At 44.5% G+C, this 13,433-nt stretch overlaps 1 protein-coding gene and 1 pseudogene across 2 annotated transcripts in view; both read left to right on the forward strand.

Annotated features, from left to right (window-relative positions):
• BUB1 (BUB1 mitotic checkpoint serine/threonine kinase) overlaps positions 1 to 4,611 on the forward strand; it is a 43,845-nt gene extending 39,234 nt beyond the window's left edge. For both annotated transcript variants that reach the window (XM_045580991.1, XM_036436035.2), the window contains exons 20-25: positions 305 to 420; positions 719 to 880; positions 1,319 to 1,476; positions 1,575 to 1,749; positions 2,278 to 2,384; positions 4,264 to 4,611. In XM_045580991.1, the coding sequence (XP_045436947.1) occupies positions 305 to 420; positions 719 to 880; positions 1,319 to 1,476; positions 1,575 to 1,749; positions 2,278 to 2,384; positions 4,264 to 4,459 (914 nt within the window). In that variant the 3' untranslated portion in view covers positions 4,460 to 4,611. The remainder of the gene's footprint in view (positions 1 to 304; positions 421 to 718; positions 881 to 1,318; positions 1,477 to 1,574; positions 1,750 to 2,277; positions 2,385 to 4,263) is intronic.
• A 6,846-nt stretch (positions 4,612 to 11,457) lies between these two features.
• LOC118717681 lies at positions 11,458 to 12,577 on the forward strand (annotated as a pseudogene).
• Positions 12,578 to 13,433: the final 856 nt, after the last annotated feature.

Here is a 13,433-nt window from a genome sequence, read left to right on the forward strand (position 1 = left end):
TCATAGAATCTGTAGTGATGCCTCTGTTTCATTTCATTAATAATAGTAACATATTCACTTCTGATATTAACATTGTGTGTCCTCTCTTTTTCTTAGGTAACCTGGGTATGGGCTTATAGTCTTTATCGATCTTTTATAAGAATTAGCTTTTGGGTTTTTTTTTTTTTATATTCTCTATTGATTTTCTGTTTTCAACTTCATTGATTTTTTTTTTCTAGTTCTTTTTTCCTTCTTTCTTTGGATTTAATTAATCATTTTGATAAAGTCTTTTCTCCCCCCCCCTTTGACATATTCGTGTCCTCAGGTTCTTTGCTCGTCTACATTGATCACCTTCTTGGAGAAGGGGCTTTTGCCCAAGTCTATGAAGTTACCCATGGAGATGTGAAGGATACCAAAAGCAAACAGAAATTTGTTTTGAAGGTAAGTGATCTGGGCAGCTTTTTGTTTAATAGAGAACTCCCTCTTAGAACTTTTTTTTCTTTTTAAGACTGGTGGTTTCTTTCATTTAGGTTTATATCCCCCACTTAAGAACCAAAATTATCCTACACGGACTCAGAATTGCCACTAAAATTATGTTTTAGCAGGTTCCATAATGCAGCAATACCACACAGCTTGTTGTCACTTCCCACCCATGTCCTTCATTGGGATAGAAATTGCTTTTCTGCCATCATTTCCAGAATGTGAGACTGGCTTTGAATGTGACACACTTGGTTTGCAGGTCCAGAAGCCCGCCAATGCCTGGGAATTCTACATTGGGACCCAGCTGATGGAGAGACTATCACCCAGTGAGCGGCACATGTTTATCAAGTTCTATTCTGCCCACTTCTTCCAGGACGGCAGTGTGTTAGTGGGAGATCTCTACAGCTATGGAACATTACTGGTAGGTGTATTCACATTGATGTGGATATGAGTCTGAAGCTCTCTATCTTATGCCTTGCACATACCTTGTATAGTTGGAGTTTTGTTTTGTTTTGTTTTGTTTTTTTTTACAAAGCTGGATTTTATTTATTTATTTGTTTGTTAAATATATTTTATTGATTTTTTACAGAGAGGAAGGGAGAGAGATAGAGAGCTAGAAACATTGATGAGAGAGAAACATCTACCAGCTGCCTCTTGCACACCCCCTACTAGGGATGTGCCCGCAACCAATGTACATGCCCTTGACCAGAATTGAACCTGGGACCACTCTACCGCTGAGTCAAACCAGTCTCGGCTAGTTGGAGCTTTTTTTGGAGTGGTAGGCTGGGGCAAAGCTCTTGACTTGAAATTGTATTAATCTTGTGTAACAACTCATGATTCTACTTTCCATTGTTTCTAGAATGCTATCAATCTCTATAAAAACACCCCTGAGAAAGTGATGCCTCAAGCTCTAGTGCTTTCCTTTGCTATCAGAATGCTGCATATGATTGAACAAGTCCACGGCTGCGAGATCATTCATGGAGACATTAAGCCAGACAACTTCATACTTGGAAGCAGGCAAGTGTTATGTTTTTAACAGGGCTCTCCTCTTACCATTTGGCTAACAGACTTTTTTATTGTGCTCATGTGGCCTGTTCTTGTTTTGTTTAATACAGATTTTTGGAACAGGACAGAGAAGATGATAATTTATCTGATGGCTTGGCACTTATTGATCTGGGTCAGAGTATAGATATGAAACTTTTTCCAAAAGGAACTACATTTACAGCAAAGTGTGAAACATCTGGTTTTCAATGTACTGAGATGCTCAGTAACAAACCATGGAACTACCAGGTATAAGAGTTAACTTGAGAGATTTGGGAACATTTTTCTTTATTATATTATAACTTAATTATATTTTCAGAATTAATTTGTGCATCTAGTTAATATGAGCCGCTCTAGTCTCCTGTCCTGGGATTTAGGCCATACTTGAGTGTTGTGTTCAGTTATGAGCATATTCCATGGCACGAGGCTTTGGAGTGCAGTGAGAGCAGAGGCCGGGGTCCTAGGGCCAGGAGTTAGGCCTTCTCAACTGTCCCTGGGGGAGGGAATTCGGGTGTTATATTTGCCTCTGGGTGACAAAGAAAGGACTTAAAAGGACACAACAGCTCAAGGAGAAGCGAGCTTTCAGGGGCCAGTGGGTGCTTCCAGCAAAGCCTAGATAGGCATTCAGGAGGGCACATCAGGGGGATACAGATCAGATGATGTCCAGATTCTTCAAAAGCATCTTGTAACTCAGCAGCTTCTAAGTAAATTAGAAATAATAATATACTGGTGTGTGAATTAGTATTTTAGATATATAAGCCGATATTTTCTTTGTAGATTGATTACTTCGGAGTTGCTGCAACCGTGTACTGCATGCTTTTTGGCTCTTACATGAAAGTGAAAAATGAAGGAGGAGTCTGGAAGCCTGAAGGTCTTTTTAGAAGGTGAGTATTAGTGCTAGGAGAGAATAAATGTGGTGGTGTGTTGAGTTCCATCTCGGGGAAATGGATCTCTGCCACTGCATGGAAAACCTATGCCTTGGCAAACTATGGTGTCATGGCACAGTCCTGGGTGCTGGGTACAGTGAGCAAATTCCACAGCTTCATTACTCTGTTCCCCTGTGCCAGCGTGGCAGCCAAGGCCCTCCTGGAAGCAGTGAAAGCCCCTGGCTGAGTGGTTGCCTCCTGTAAGCACCAATCAGCTAGTGTTACCAAGCCTCCAGTTGCTTGTCTTCTTGCCTATGGAAATGGAAATTATATTCCTCCTGCTTACCCTAGATGTTTATTATGAAAAGCAAGAGAAATAATGCATGCGAAAGTGCTTTGTAAATTATAGAATAATATGATGAGGCAACTATACATCACAGGATAGCATTTTAAGTCCCACCCCTGCATGACTGTAGTTTTTCTGAGCTTGTTTTCTCATCTATAAGATCACAGTGGCAATTCATGGCTGACTAGGATTCTTCCTTTCAACACAGATGGCTCTCTTAATATAATCTGTGAGTGAATTATTGGTAATGTTTAAGCTGAGCATTCGGTACATGTATGCTCATTATATCATTTACTAGAGGCCTAACGCATATTTGTGCGGGGGTTGGAGGGGCGCTTCAGCCCAGCCTGCGCCCTCTTACATTCTGGGACCCCTCAGAGGATGTCCAACTGCCAGTTGAGATCGGGCCTAAACAAGCAGTAGGACATCCCTCTCGCAATCCGGGACCCCTTGCTCCTAACTGCCCACCTGCTCGCTCCTTACCTCTTGGCTCACCGCTCCTCAGTGCTGCTGTGGCGGCGGGAGAGGCTCCCACCACCGCCACTGTGCTCACCAGCCCGGCTTCTGGCAGAGCACTGTGGGAGTGCACTGACCACCAGCGGCAGCTCCTGCATTGAGTGTCTGCCCTCTGGTAGTCAATGCACATCCTAGTGACCGGTGGTTCTGGTTGTTCCACTGTAAGGGTCGCTGAGCTTTTATTATATTTGATACTTTTTTTTTTAATGTTTTTCAAATATGAAAACACGTTGAAAAAGACATTCACCCTAAGTGTATAGCCCAAATGGATTTTTACAGACCTTACAAGAAGACCTGTCAATAGAAATTTTATCAAATGTAGTGTCTGTACATAAATAAGAGGCCCCAGAGGAAAACGTACAATATGCTTTATTCTGCATGACTCATTAAACTTATCAACTACTGTATGCTTTCTCTTGCTTGTCATGGAAGGATCAGAGCGTTATTCAGAGGCTTCAATCTCTGACCAGAGTAGCCATAAGTTAACTCTAAGCAGGCCTGTTAATAACGGGCTGGATTTCCTGCCTGGAACACAAATTTCCCCCAGTACATTATCTCCACGTTCTGGAATATTTGCAGCTAGCTTTAACCAGTACAGTGGTTAGAACTTTAAATCAGTGCTCGGTTCTGGGCAGCTTAACCTGTCTGCCTGTTCCTAGCATGGATGCAGTAAGGCTTGTTAGAGCCATTGACCAGATTACCAGATCTGACAGTATTGGAAATACCCATAGTGAAGAACAGATCAATATTCTTTAAAAATAATTTTAAAAGAGAAAGGTTTTCCACTGAAGAGCTATTATTACTAAGACTACTTTTCTTTAATCACTTTTTGAGAACAAGATATTTATAGATGTTTAATTATATCTCTTATTTATAAATAGATTGAACATTTTTTTTTTTTTATGCATTGAGTTGCACATAGATAAAGGTGGTTAATGTTCAGTTCTCCAATACTGAGAGTCAGAGCCAGGAGTGGGTCCTGCATTTTGAATGCTACAATACATTTTATCTTTTATTTGTGCTTTGTTTTCCCAGGCTCCCGCATTTGGATATGTGGAATGAATTTTTCCACATCATGTTGAATATACCAGACTGTAATCATCTTCCATCTTTGGATTTGTTAAGGCAAAAGCTAAAGAAAATATTCCAACAACACTATACAAACAAGATTAAGACCCTCCGTAACAGGCTAATTGTACTGCTCTTAGAACATAAACGTTCTCGAAAATAAGACTCGACCTCTCCTGAAAAATGACTTTGTAAATGCTGGCTTGCTCACTTTGAGCCTTAGTGCCTTCATGTTTATTGTTTGTGTAAATGTTTCTTTCTTTTTCTTTTTGTAAATGTTTCTTTTTTAAATGTCTATAAAATATATTCATGTGAGCACTTGGTTATGTCAATAATTCAACAAAATACACAGCTTGATATGGTTCCTGTGTAGCATAGCTGCTCTTTGGACATAAACATTCATGAGAAGAATTGGGGTGTGGACATTCTCTATAATCAGTGTTTAAACACTTACCTGTTCACTCTAAGCCAAAAAAGGGCCAAAACAGCTTTTTTTTTTTTTCCAAATTTGAGGGTTTATATTTATGTAAAATAAACAAAAATTCCCCAAACATAGCCAAGAGACTCAAGTTGTTATGAATAGTTTTCCTGTCCTATTGGCTGTTCTGCATTGCTATCTATGGGAAATATTAAAGTAATAAATCTTAGGCTTCTTCATTATTTAAAAATAACATTTAAAGGAAAATCTCACATCTTGAAAATGATGTTATAAGATGTATAAATCATTACGTTAGCCCTAAAGTCATAGTAGCCAACTTATCATTTATGAATTTTAAACCTGGTAGGTCCTAAAACCTGTACTGAACTTCCTTCTTCTTTAGCATAATGAAGGAGAGCCAATCAGGCAGCACCCAATTCAAGAATCCATACAATTGCTTCCTCCTACACTGACTCCCACTCCTTTTTGTTTTGTTTTTTGGTTAATCCTCAACTGAGGATATTTTTTTCATTGTCTTTTCAGAGAGAGTGGGAGGGAGGGACAGGAAGAGAGAGACATCAATGAGGGTTAGCTCCCTCGCCCAAATAAGGTGGTGAGCTAAACTGAAACACACTAAAGATACAGGTACGTGCCCTGGATCAGGAATCAAACCTGAGACTCTTCTGTGTGTGGGCTGACACTGAGCAATGCTGGCCAGGGCACAATCCACTTTTTGTGAATCTTTCCAAAAATGACTTTATGCATATTTCTATGTATTTCTGACACAACTAGCAGAAATTTATTTTTTCACTTAATGTATAGTATAGAGTAACTATATATGGCATAGTCACATTGAATGTTAATGGCTGTGTAATACTTATCTGATTCATCTGTAAATTCCTAGAATTTAAATTGCTGGGTTAAAGGTGAGTGAATTTAACATTTTGTGTCAATATTAGCAAACTGCCCCCATGGGGCCTGTGCCAGCCTGCATGGAAGCTTTTGTTCCCTACACCTCTACTAACATCACAGCTCTGTAACCTTTACTGCTATGACAGGTGAAAAATGGGATTTCCTTGTCTTCATTTGCATTCTCAGGAATTACACCAAATACATTCATATATTCAAGAGCTGTGTATTTCTGTGAATCTTTTGTGCACATTTTATTTGGATTGTTCTTTTTCAGGTTAATTTGTCAGAGCCCTTGATGTATGAGATGCAAATATTTGTTCCAGTTTATTATCTGTTTTTGGCTTAACATTTCTGTTGCCAGGAAAATTTTTTATTTTTTATATTAAATCTTCATTGTTCAGATTATTATAGTTGTTCCTTTTTTTCCCCCCATGGCTCTCCTCCACCCGGTTCCCACTCCATACCTTAACCCCCCACAACTGTCCTCATCCATATTTGTCCAGTCTCTTCCTACACCCCCACACCCTTTTCCCCCCGAGAATTGTCAGTCCACTCCCTTTCTATGGCCCTGATTAATAGAATAGATAATTAATATAATAAGATATTCACCAGATTATTCTGTTCATCAGATTTTTTATTCACTTGATTTTTAGATTCACTTGTTGATAATGTATTTGTTGTTTATATTTTTTATCTTTAACTTTTTCTTCTTCCTCTTCTTAAAGAATACCTTTCAGCATTTCATATAATACTGGTTTGGTGGTAATGAACTCCTTTAGCTTTTTCTTATTAGTGAAGCTCTTTATCTGACCTTCAATTCTGAATGATAGCTTTGCTGGGTATAGTAATCTTTGTTGCAGGTTCTTGCTATTCATCACTTTGAATATTTCTTGTCACTCCCGTCTGGCCTATATAGTTTCTGTTGCAAAATCAGCTGACAACAGTAGATAACTGTTTTTCTCTTGCTATTTTTAATATTCTCTCTTTGTCTTTTGCTCTTGGCATTTTAATTATGATGTGCTTTGGTGTGGTCCTCTTTGGATTCCCTTTGTTTGGGATTCTCTGTGCTTCCTGGACTTGTAAGTTTATTTTTTTCACCAGGTGAGGGAAGTGTTCTGTCATTATTTCTTCAAATAGGTTTTTAGTATCTTCTTCTCTCTCTTCTTCTGGCACCCTCATAATTCTGATGTTGGTATGCCAGAGACTCCTTACACAACTTCATATATTTGGATTACTTTTTCTTTTTGCTTTTCTGGTAGGGTGTTTTTTGCTTTTTTGTATTTCAAATCTTTGACTTGATTCTTACAATCATCTAGTCTGCTGTTGGATCTCTGTATATTATTCTTTATTTCAGTCAGTGTATACTTAATTTCTAGTTGGTCCTTTTTCATATCCTTGAGGGTCTTGCTAAATTTATTGGCCTTTTCTAGAAAATTCTTGAAAAACCTCATAATCATGGTTTTGAACTCTATATCCAGTAGTTTACTTTCCTCTGTTTCTTTCATTTGTGACCTCTTTCTTTGTCTCCACATTTTGGCTGCTTCCCTGTGTTGATAAGAGTGGCTTTGTAGTGTAGGTGTCCTATAGGGTGCAGTGGCTCAGCCTCCCCAGTTACCTGAGATGGACACTCTTGGTGCATGCACTCCTTTGTGGGCTGTGTGCACAGTCTTGTAGTTAAGCCTTGATTGTTGTTATCCCTGGGAAGAATTGACCTCCAAGCCAATTGGCTGTGAGGCTCAGCTGTGTCTACAGTGGGAGAACTTGTGTGTTGGAGACACCCTTATGAGACAAGACTTGCTTCAGTGGGGCTTTTGCTCACTGAGTCTGCCCCCTGAGTATGTCCCTTATGGATCTGAGGAGTTTTAATCTGGATTGTCCTACTCTTACCCCTGGGTACACTGGCTCTTGTTTCTCCAAGGATGTGCTAACTTAGCCTCTGCAAAAGGGTCTCTGCTGGTGTTTATGGTGTGGGTGGAGCTATGCTGTGTGAGTCTCTATGGCCTTTCCAAGGTGTTAGGCCTGCTCAGGGGCCACAGAGTTGCCATCATCATAGTGCTTGCTTTAAAGCCTTGTGCTGTATGTCACTTTGTTCAGGCACCGCTCAGAGACCTTGGGTGTCTTCCACCTCTAGGTCACTGGGTCAGCATACCTTTCATTGTTTGTAACTGTCACAGCTGGGCTGTGTGCTGGGGTCATTTCTGTGCAGCAGTGTTTTTGGAAGTGAGCAGGGGCATGGAGGCCTTCATCCTGGGGAAACGAGGGCAGATGCACGGGGGTTGGGGCCTGTGCCTCAGGCTGTATCCTCACCCCAACCCCCACCCCTTTCTTCACTAGGCCGAAAACACAGACCAGAAATGCCTTAAGGAGCTGTGGGAAGAGAACTTGGCCCCAAGGCGCAGAGTGTGAAGGAGTCCACCCACCTGCGCTGGGAGCTGAAAGCAGCTATCAGTAGGCAGCAGCCCCTGGTGCCTGGGAGCCAGTCCAACAGAAGACAATTACACTTTAATGGCTCCCGAGGGCCTTCTCCCTCACCCAGGGAGCTGAGCCCTTGGCTCTGAATCATGTGTGTCAGCCCATCCTCAGCCCAAGTAAATAGTGTTTTATTCAAGGGCCATTTGGAACTGTTTCATTGCAATTCTCCCAAGAACATGAAGGGCCTGGCAGCCTTAAAGTCAGCACATGAAATTTAAAGGAAGTGTTGCCAGATTTCTCAGTTCCCATTGGGCCAGGCCCAGTAGCTTCTAGATGACAGCACGTTGACACCCAGAGGGTGTTTCAGATCTCCCCAAAGAGCACTAGAAGCTCTGCATGCAGGAGAGGTCCTTAGTGGCCACTAACCTCCATTATAGTTGCCCCTGGGCCATGGTTTCCTCCATTGCTTTCATAATGAGGCAGATGGGTATAGTCTGCTCTCCTTCCTGGGCAGGGGTTGCTCAGTGGCTGCTGTTAAGGGGACCCAGTCCTCTTCCTCTCCCTCTGGCATTTGCCCCCTCCCAGCTCCCAGAGGAAGTGTGAGATTGGCCAGGGAAGGTGGGTGGGGCAGCCTACAGTGCAGGGAGCTGAGGCTCTTGCTGCAACAAGCCAGTTCCTGTGTCCAACAATCGCACGTGTGCACCTGAGAGTGCAGGTGAGGGCTCGCTTAGAGCTCTGCAGAGCCAGGAGGGCCTTTGGCTGGTTTGGGGAGGAGCTGCTTTTTCAATTCTGAGCAACATTCCTAAGCTTCAATGGAAAGGCTGTTGAAAGCAGCTGGGTATTCCTTCTCTTCAAGGCCTCCCATCTGCTCCAAGCCTAAAGTCAGTCCATTGAACTAGGAGTCTGTGTGGGAGTTAGTTCTTTCTGTGGTTTGGTGTCTCCGCACTCCTGGGAACCCAGGCTCTGGGAGTTCAGGTTGCTGGGAGCACCGCTGCCCCCTGGTGGGACACAGAAGCGGTGCCACTGGCAGGGACCGGCTCAGACCAAATGTGCTTCAGTCAAGAGAGCGGGGTGGCTGATGGGATTGAAAAGCCTCCCTGAGTCCGATGCTGAGAGCAGCCTGTGAGCCCTCTCAGGCCGGTGACTGACTTCTGCTTGGTGTTCCCACTCCTCCTGCTCAGCTGGCAGCTCACGGACAAAGCGTGAATGTGCTTTTGGGCCGTTGGTGTGGTGGCTTCTTGAGTCAGAAAGGCCTGGTTAAAGTCCTGGCTTCTCTATTGTTAGCCAAGTGACCTCTCCTAAACCTCACTTTTCTTACCTGCAAAATGGGGCAATGAAGCTGCCTACCCGATTGCTATGGGGATCTTGTGAGGAGACAGCAAAGCATTAGGCTGTGTCTGGCCCATGGGCACCAACTAAGGAGGGCTGTTCTTATGGCCCCTGTCTTACCCAAAAATACCCACTGCTCTGCTTCTTGGGGGGCTCGTGAGCAGCCCTATTAGCAGTACAGTGTGATAAGGCTCCCAGGGCTGAGTGTGTGGACTTGGAGGGACAGCTGAGGGAAGAACCCTACCCCTCTTGCATTCATGTTTTCCTCCTGAAGAAGCCCTTGGACTTACCCAAAGTCACACACCTGCTGGTGGCAGGGAGGGGCCGAGAACTCCCATTCTCCTCAGGTCTGTGCTCCCTTTTCTGTTCTGCATTCAAGCTGTTTCAAAGCAAAGAAGGGAATCTGCCTTTTTCTGGCTTTACCTTGTTTTGATCTCACTTAGAATTTTTAAAGCAACTTAGATATATGGTCTCATTCTTTTCCAATGCAATTGTGAAAGGACAAAATGAAATCTCTGTCTGAAGGACCTTACCCAGAGATGGAGAGTACTGGGCACATGCACCCCATTGCCTCTACCACCCACAGACATGCGGGTCAATGTTTGTGTCCCCCCTACCCCCTCTGCTGAGCCACTTGGACTCCCACCATTCTGAGGCTGGCACAGAGAGTGCACTCTCTTTGCCATCTCTGTTAGTTTGTGAAATTCTTGACTTGATGGTCAGATTATAACTTTGTAAAAAGTGGATCCAGCAGTTCCATCATCTTGTACTTTTGCATTGGCTTCTCCACTGTCACCTGCTTTCTTCTTAAGCTCTGGTTGCTTCCCTAGTAAATCCAGCTGAGTCAGCAGAGGGGCCATAACCACCCGAGGAGCCCTCAGGTGCAGACTGGGAAAAAGGGAGGTCATCCAGCTGAGCATCCAGGCCCCCCAAACCTAAGGCTTGGGGTGATGGCTGGCTCAGGGCCAGAGCCAGAGAGCATAAGCTGAGGCCCCTGGACTCTGGGCTCTGACTCCACTTTGCTCTTCATGCTCCAGCTGCTTCCTGAACCTGGACTAAAGAGAAGCAGAGCCATCCAGGGGCTGAGGGACGCCTCCCTGGCCCTGCAGGAGAGCAGCCTCCAGCAGCTCAGCAAGCAGGTACCCGTGGGTGGTGTCTAGAACCTAGGGGTATGGAAGTGGCCAGGTGGAGCACCCAGAGGTCAGTGGGCATTCACAGCGGGGGAAAGGCAGAGTCCAGTGTAGCCCCTGTTATGGAAGGGGACAGGAGTCCTCCTGGAGAGGCTTAATGAAGCAGCATGAGGTGTCCCTGCAGCAGTGAGACTACACCCAATGGACCTCTGTGTGCCTCACTGCCTTCATCTGTTAACGATGTACCCCCCTAGCAGGCGTGGTGAGGATGGTGTGAGTCAGTGCAGGCAAAGGGCCCAGCTCTTGGTAAGTGCCTAAGGAAAGGAGAGCAGCGCCCTGTTAGGAAGCACCAGGTGTGGCCGAAATGCGGGCCATGGTCACACAATGGCAGGGTCACCCTCACAGCATCCTGCACGAGCTCCGCAGCAGGTCCAGTTCCACATCAAGAATCAGGTAGAGGGAGAGTCTCACCTGTGGCCTTGGCACGGCCCATCCGGGTCCCTTGCCTTCACTGAGAAAGGTGGGCTCCAGCCGCTGCCAGTTGCTCAGAGCTCTAGTCTGAAAGCCGAGCTGTGTCTTCTGTGGAGGAGGAGATCCCCGGTGGGTCACGGAGGGGGGTGCGATGGGCCACTGTATTCCCAGTGCACAGGGACACATGGTTCAGGACCATCTTCAAATGTGGCCGCTGCATCTGCCTCATGCCCATGGGCTCAGGGAGGCCTCCGATCTCCCGAGTCAGTGCAGATCTCCCATGTCCGGCATGGAGACAGCCTGCCCCGTGAGCCATGACCTTCAACCAGCACTTTCCTCAGAGCTTGCACACTCTGTCAGTGTAAGTTGAAGCCAGGCAGGAGCGAGGTGACTGAAGTTTGCGTGGCCGACGTCTGGGAGCCCAAGGACTTGAGCTTTGGAGAGTGCGCAGTGGGAGCCTCAGCGAGGACCCCTGGAGTCCTCCTGGGAGAGGGCGATGCCGAGATGGGGGCAGTAGCCGCGGAAGGAGATCCTATTCTCTTAGTGGGCAACCTACATACTAAAGTGACCCAGGAGCTCCTTTCCCAGCCTTTCCACCAGGCTGGGCAAGTGATCCAAGTGAAAATTCCAACACATAAGGATGGTAAACAAAGCAGTTTGCATTTGTGAATTTCAAACAGGAAGTGTCTGTTCCTTAGGCCATGAATCTCCTTAATGGAATAAAACTTTTTGGAAGGCCCATCAACTTTCAGTTTAGATCAGGAAGCAGCCATGCCTTGCAGGAGGTTGGTTTGCCATATTCTCAACATCACGTTGGGCATTCAAGCCCTGCCTCTCCATCTCCTAACAGACATGAAAGGACTGTGGATAACATGACTCCATCACCACAGGTCACTCAGAGATCTGTCTCTTCTCCAGAAAATTTTCTGAAACAAGCAGGAATGAACAACGTTTTTGAGACAGAAGTCATATGGTGGGAAATTGGGTTCTCCACATCTTGATCAATCAGGATTTTCCTCATCAGTTCAGTCACATAATCATAGTTATAAGGAGTCTCCAAGATCCCAAATAGCATCAAGATACACCATCATCACTGTGTAAAGCCAGGCAGAGTCCTCATCCCTCCCTAGTAAACAGACACTACAGCCCTGAGCAGCATTGCAGAGGACATAAAAGTGATGACTGCTATGCAGACAGGAATCGCAATGGCTGGAGCCATGATCCGGATAGCAGAAGAGACAGCAGTAGAGCTGGGAAGTGGCATTTATCTTGGAACTAACAAGTGTTGAAAGGACATTGTTTGTAAAGGGCCATCCTAGGTCCTTTGGACTAAGTTGGTCTGGAAATGTTTTGTTCAAACTGTAGAGAATAGTTTTATAAGTTGCCACACTTCTTTATAAAATTTTTTGAACATATAGCTATAGTCTATTTCAGAAATGAGAAGACTTGTTTTTACTATTTTACATTGATATTCTTACACCTCAGGATTTCATGAAGAGGAAGGTGTTTTATGCAAAAAAAAAAAAGTTATACAATTCCTAATCGTTTTAGAAATTGAGGAAAGCACATATTATATGTATTGGTTGTATCATAAAGCAAATATTTTAATAATCTATTACCTATTGTATTGCAAGAACATGCTTATTAGTGAATTACATTTTGTGTCTATAATAAAAAACATTCAGGTTGGTAGTCTAAAATATACTAGTATTTTGTAGACATATGAGAAAATGGAATTTCAATGATTGGTTTTACTAACATATGAGAAAAATTATTGGTGAGGTTTGTGATTAATTATATTGTTTCACTTCATGGAGAACATTAAGTTCATTGACTTGCTCTTTGGATTTTGCCATAATTGGATATCAAGAAAGACTTGACTTTTAGAAAGATAAAAACCTCCAACGAGACTGGTCCTCACGGGTGAGCCTAAGAGGCCTGTGCTATAGCTTCTGGCCCAGCTCCTGGCAGGCCTAACAGATGACTGCTGACACTTCTCCTGCCCTCAGGGCTCACTAGGGTCCCTCCTCTGCACACACAGGACTTGTTGGAGTGGGGGTCGAGAGGGGACTTCCTCGCATGATTCCTTAGCCCTGTCTCTGGGGTCCAATCCCCTGCCTCCTCTCTGCATCAGTTCCCTGTAGGACACCATGGCAATCCTGCCACAGCCCTTGGAGGCCAGTCTTGGCTCCGAGCCCCTGGTGGGAAGGAGGGACCGCAGTTCCCAGACCAGGGCTTTCCTTTATCTGTTGCCAGGAGGCCCTTCAGCTGCTCCTTTCTGTCCTGCTCAGCACGCTCCTGCCTGGTGCATCATGGGTCCTTCCTAATGTTGCATCTCCACCATCAGCTAAAAACCTCATGGGACATGGCCCCACATTGACCTGCTTGAGCCAGGGCAGGCCAGACTTGGACATGTCCAGACAACATGGCCCTCTGGGAGGTGTTTGAGGAGGTACAAGCTTCAG

This window comes from Pipistrellus kuhlii, unplaced genomic scaffold (assembly GCF_014108245.1).
Source record: "Pipistrellus kuhlii isolate mPipKuh1 unplaced genomic scaffold, mPipKuh1.p scaffold_m20_p_13, whole genome shotgun sequence".
Taxonomy (NCBI): Eukaryota; Metazoa; Chordata; class Mammalia; order Chiroptera; family Vespertilionidae; genus Pipistrellus; species Pipistrellus kuhlii.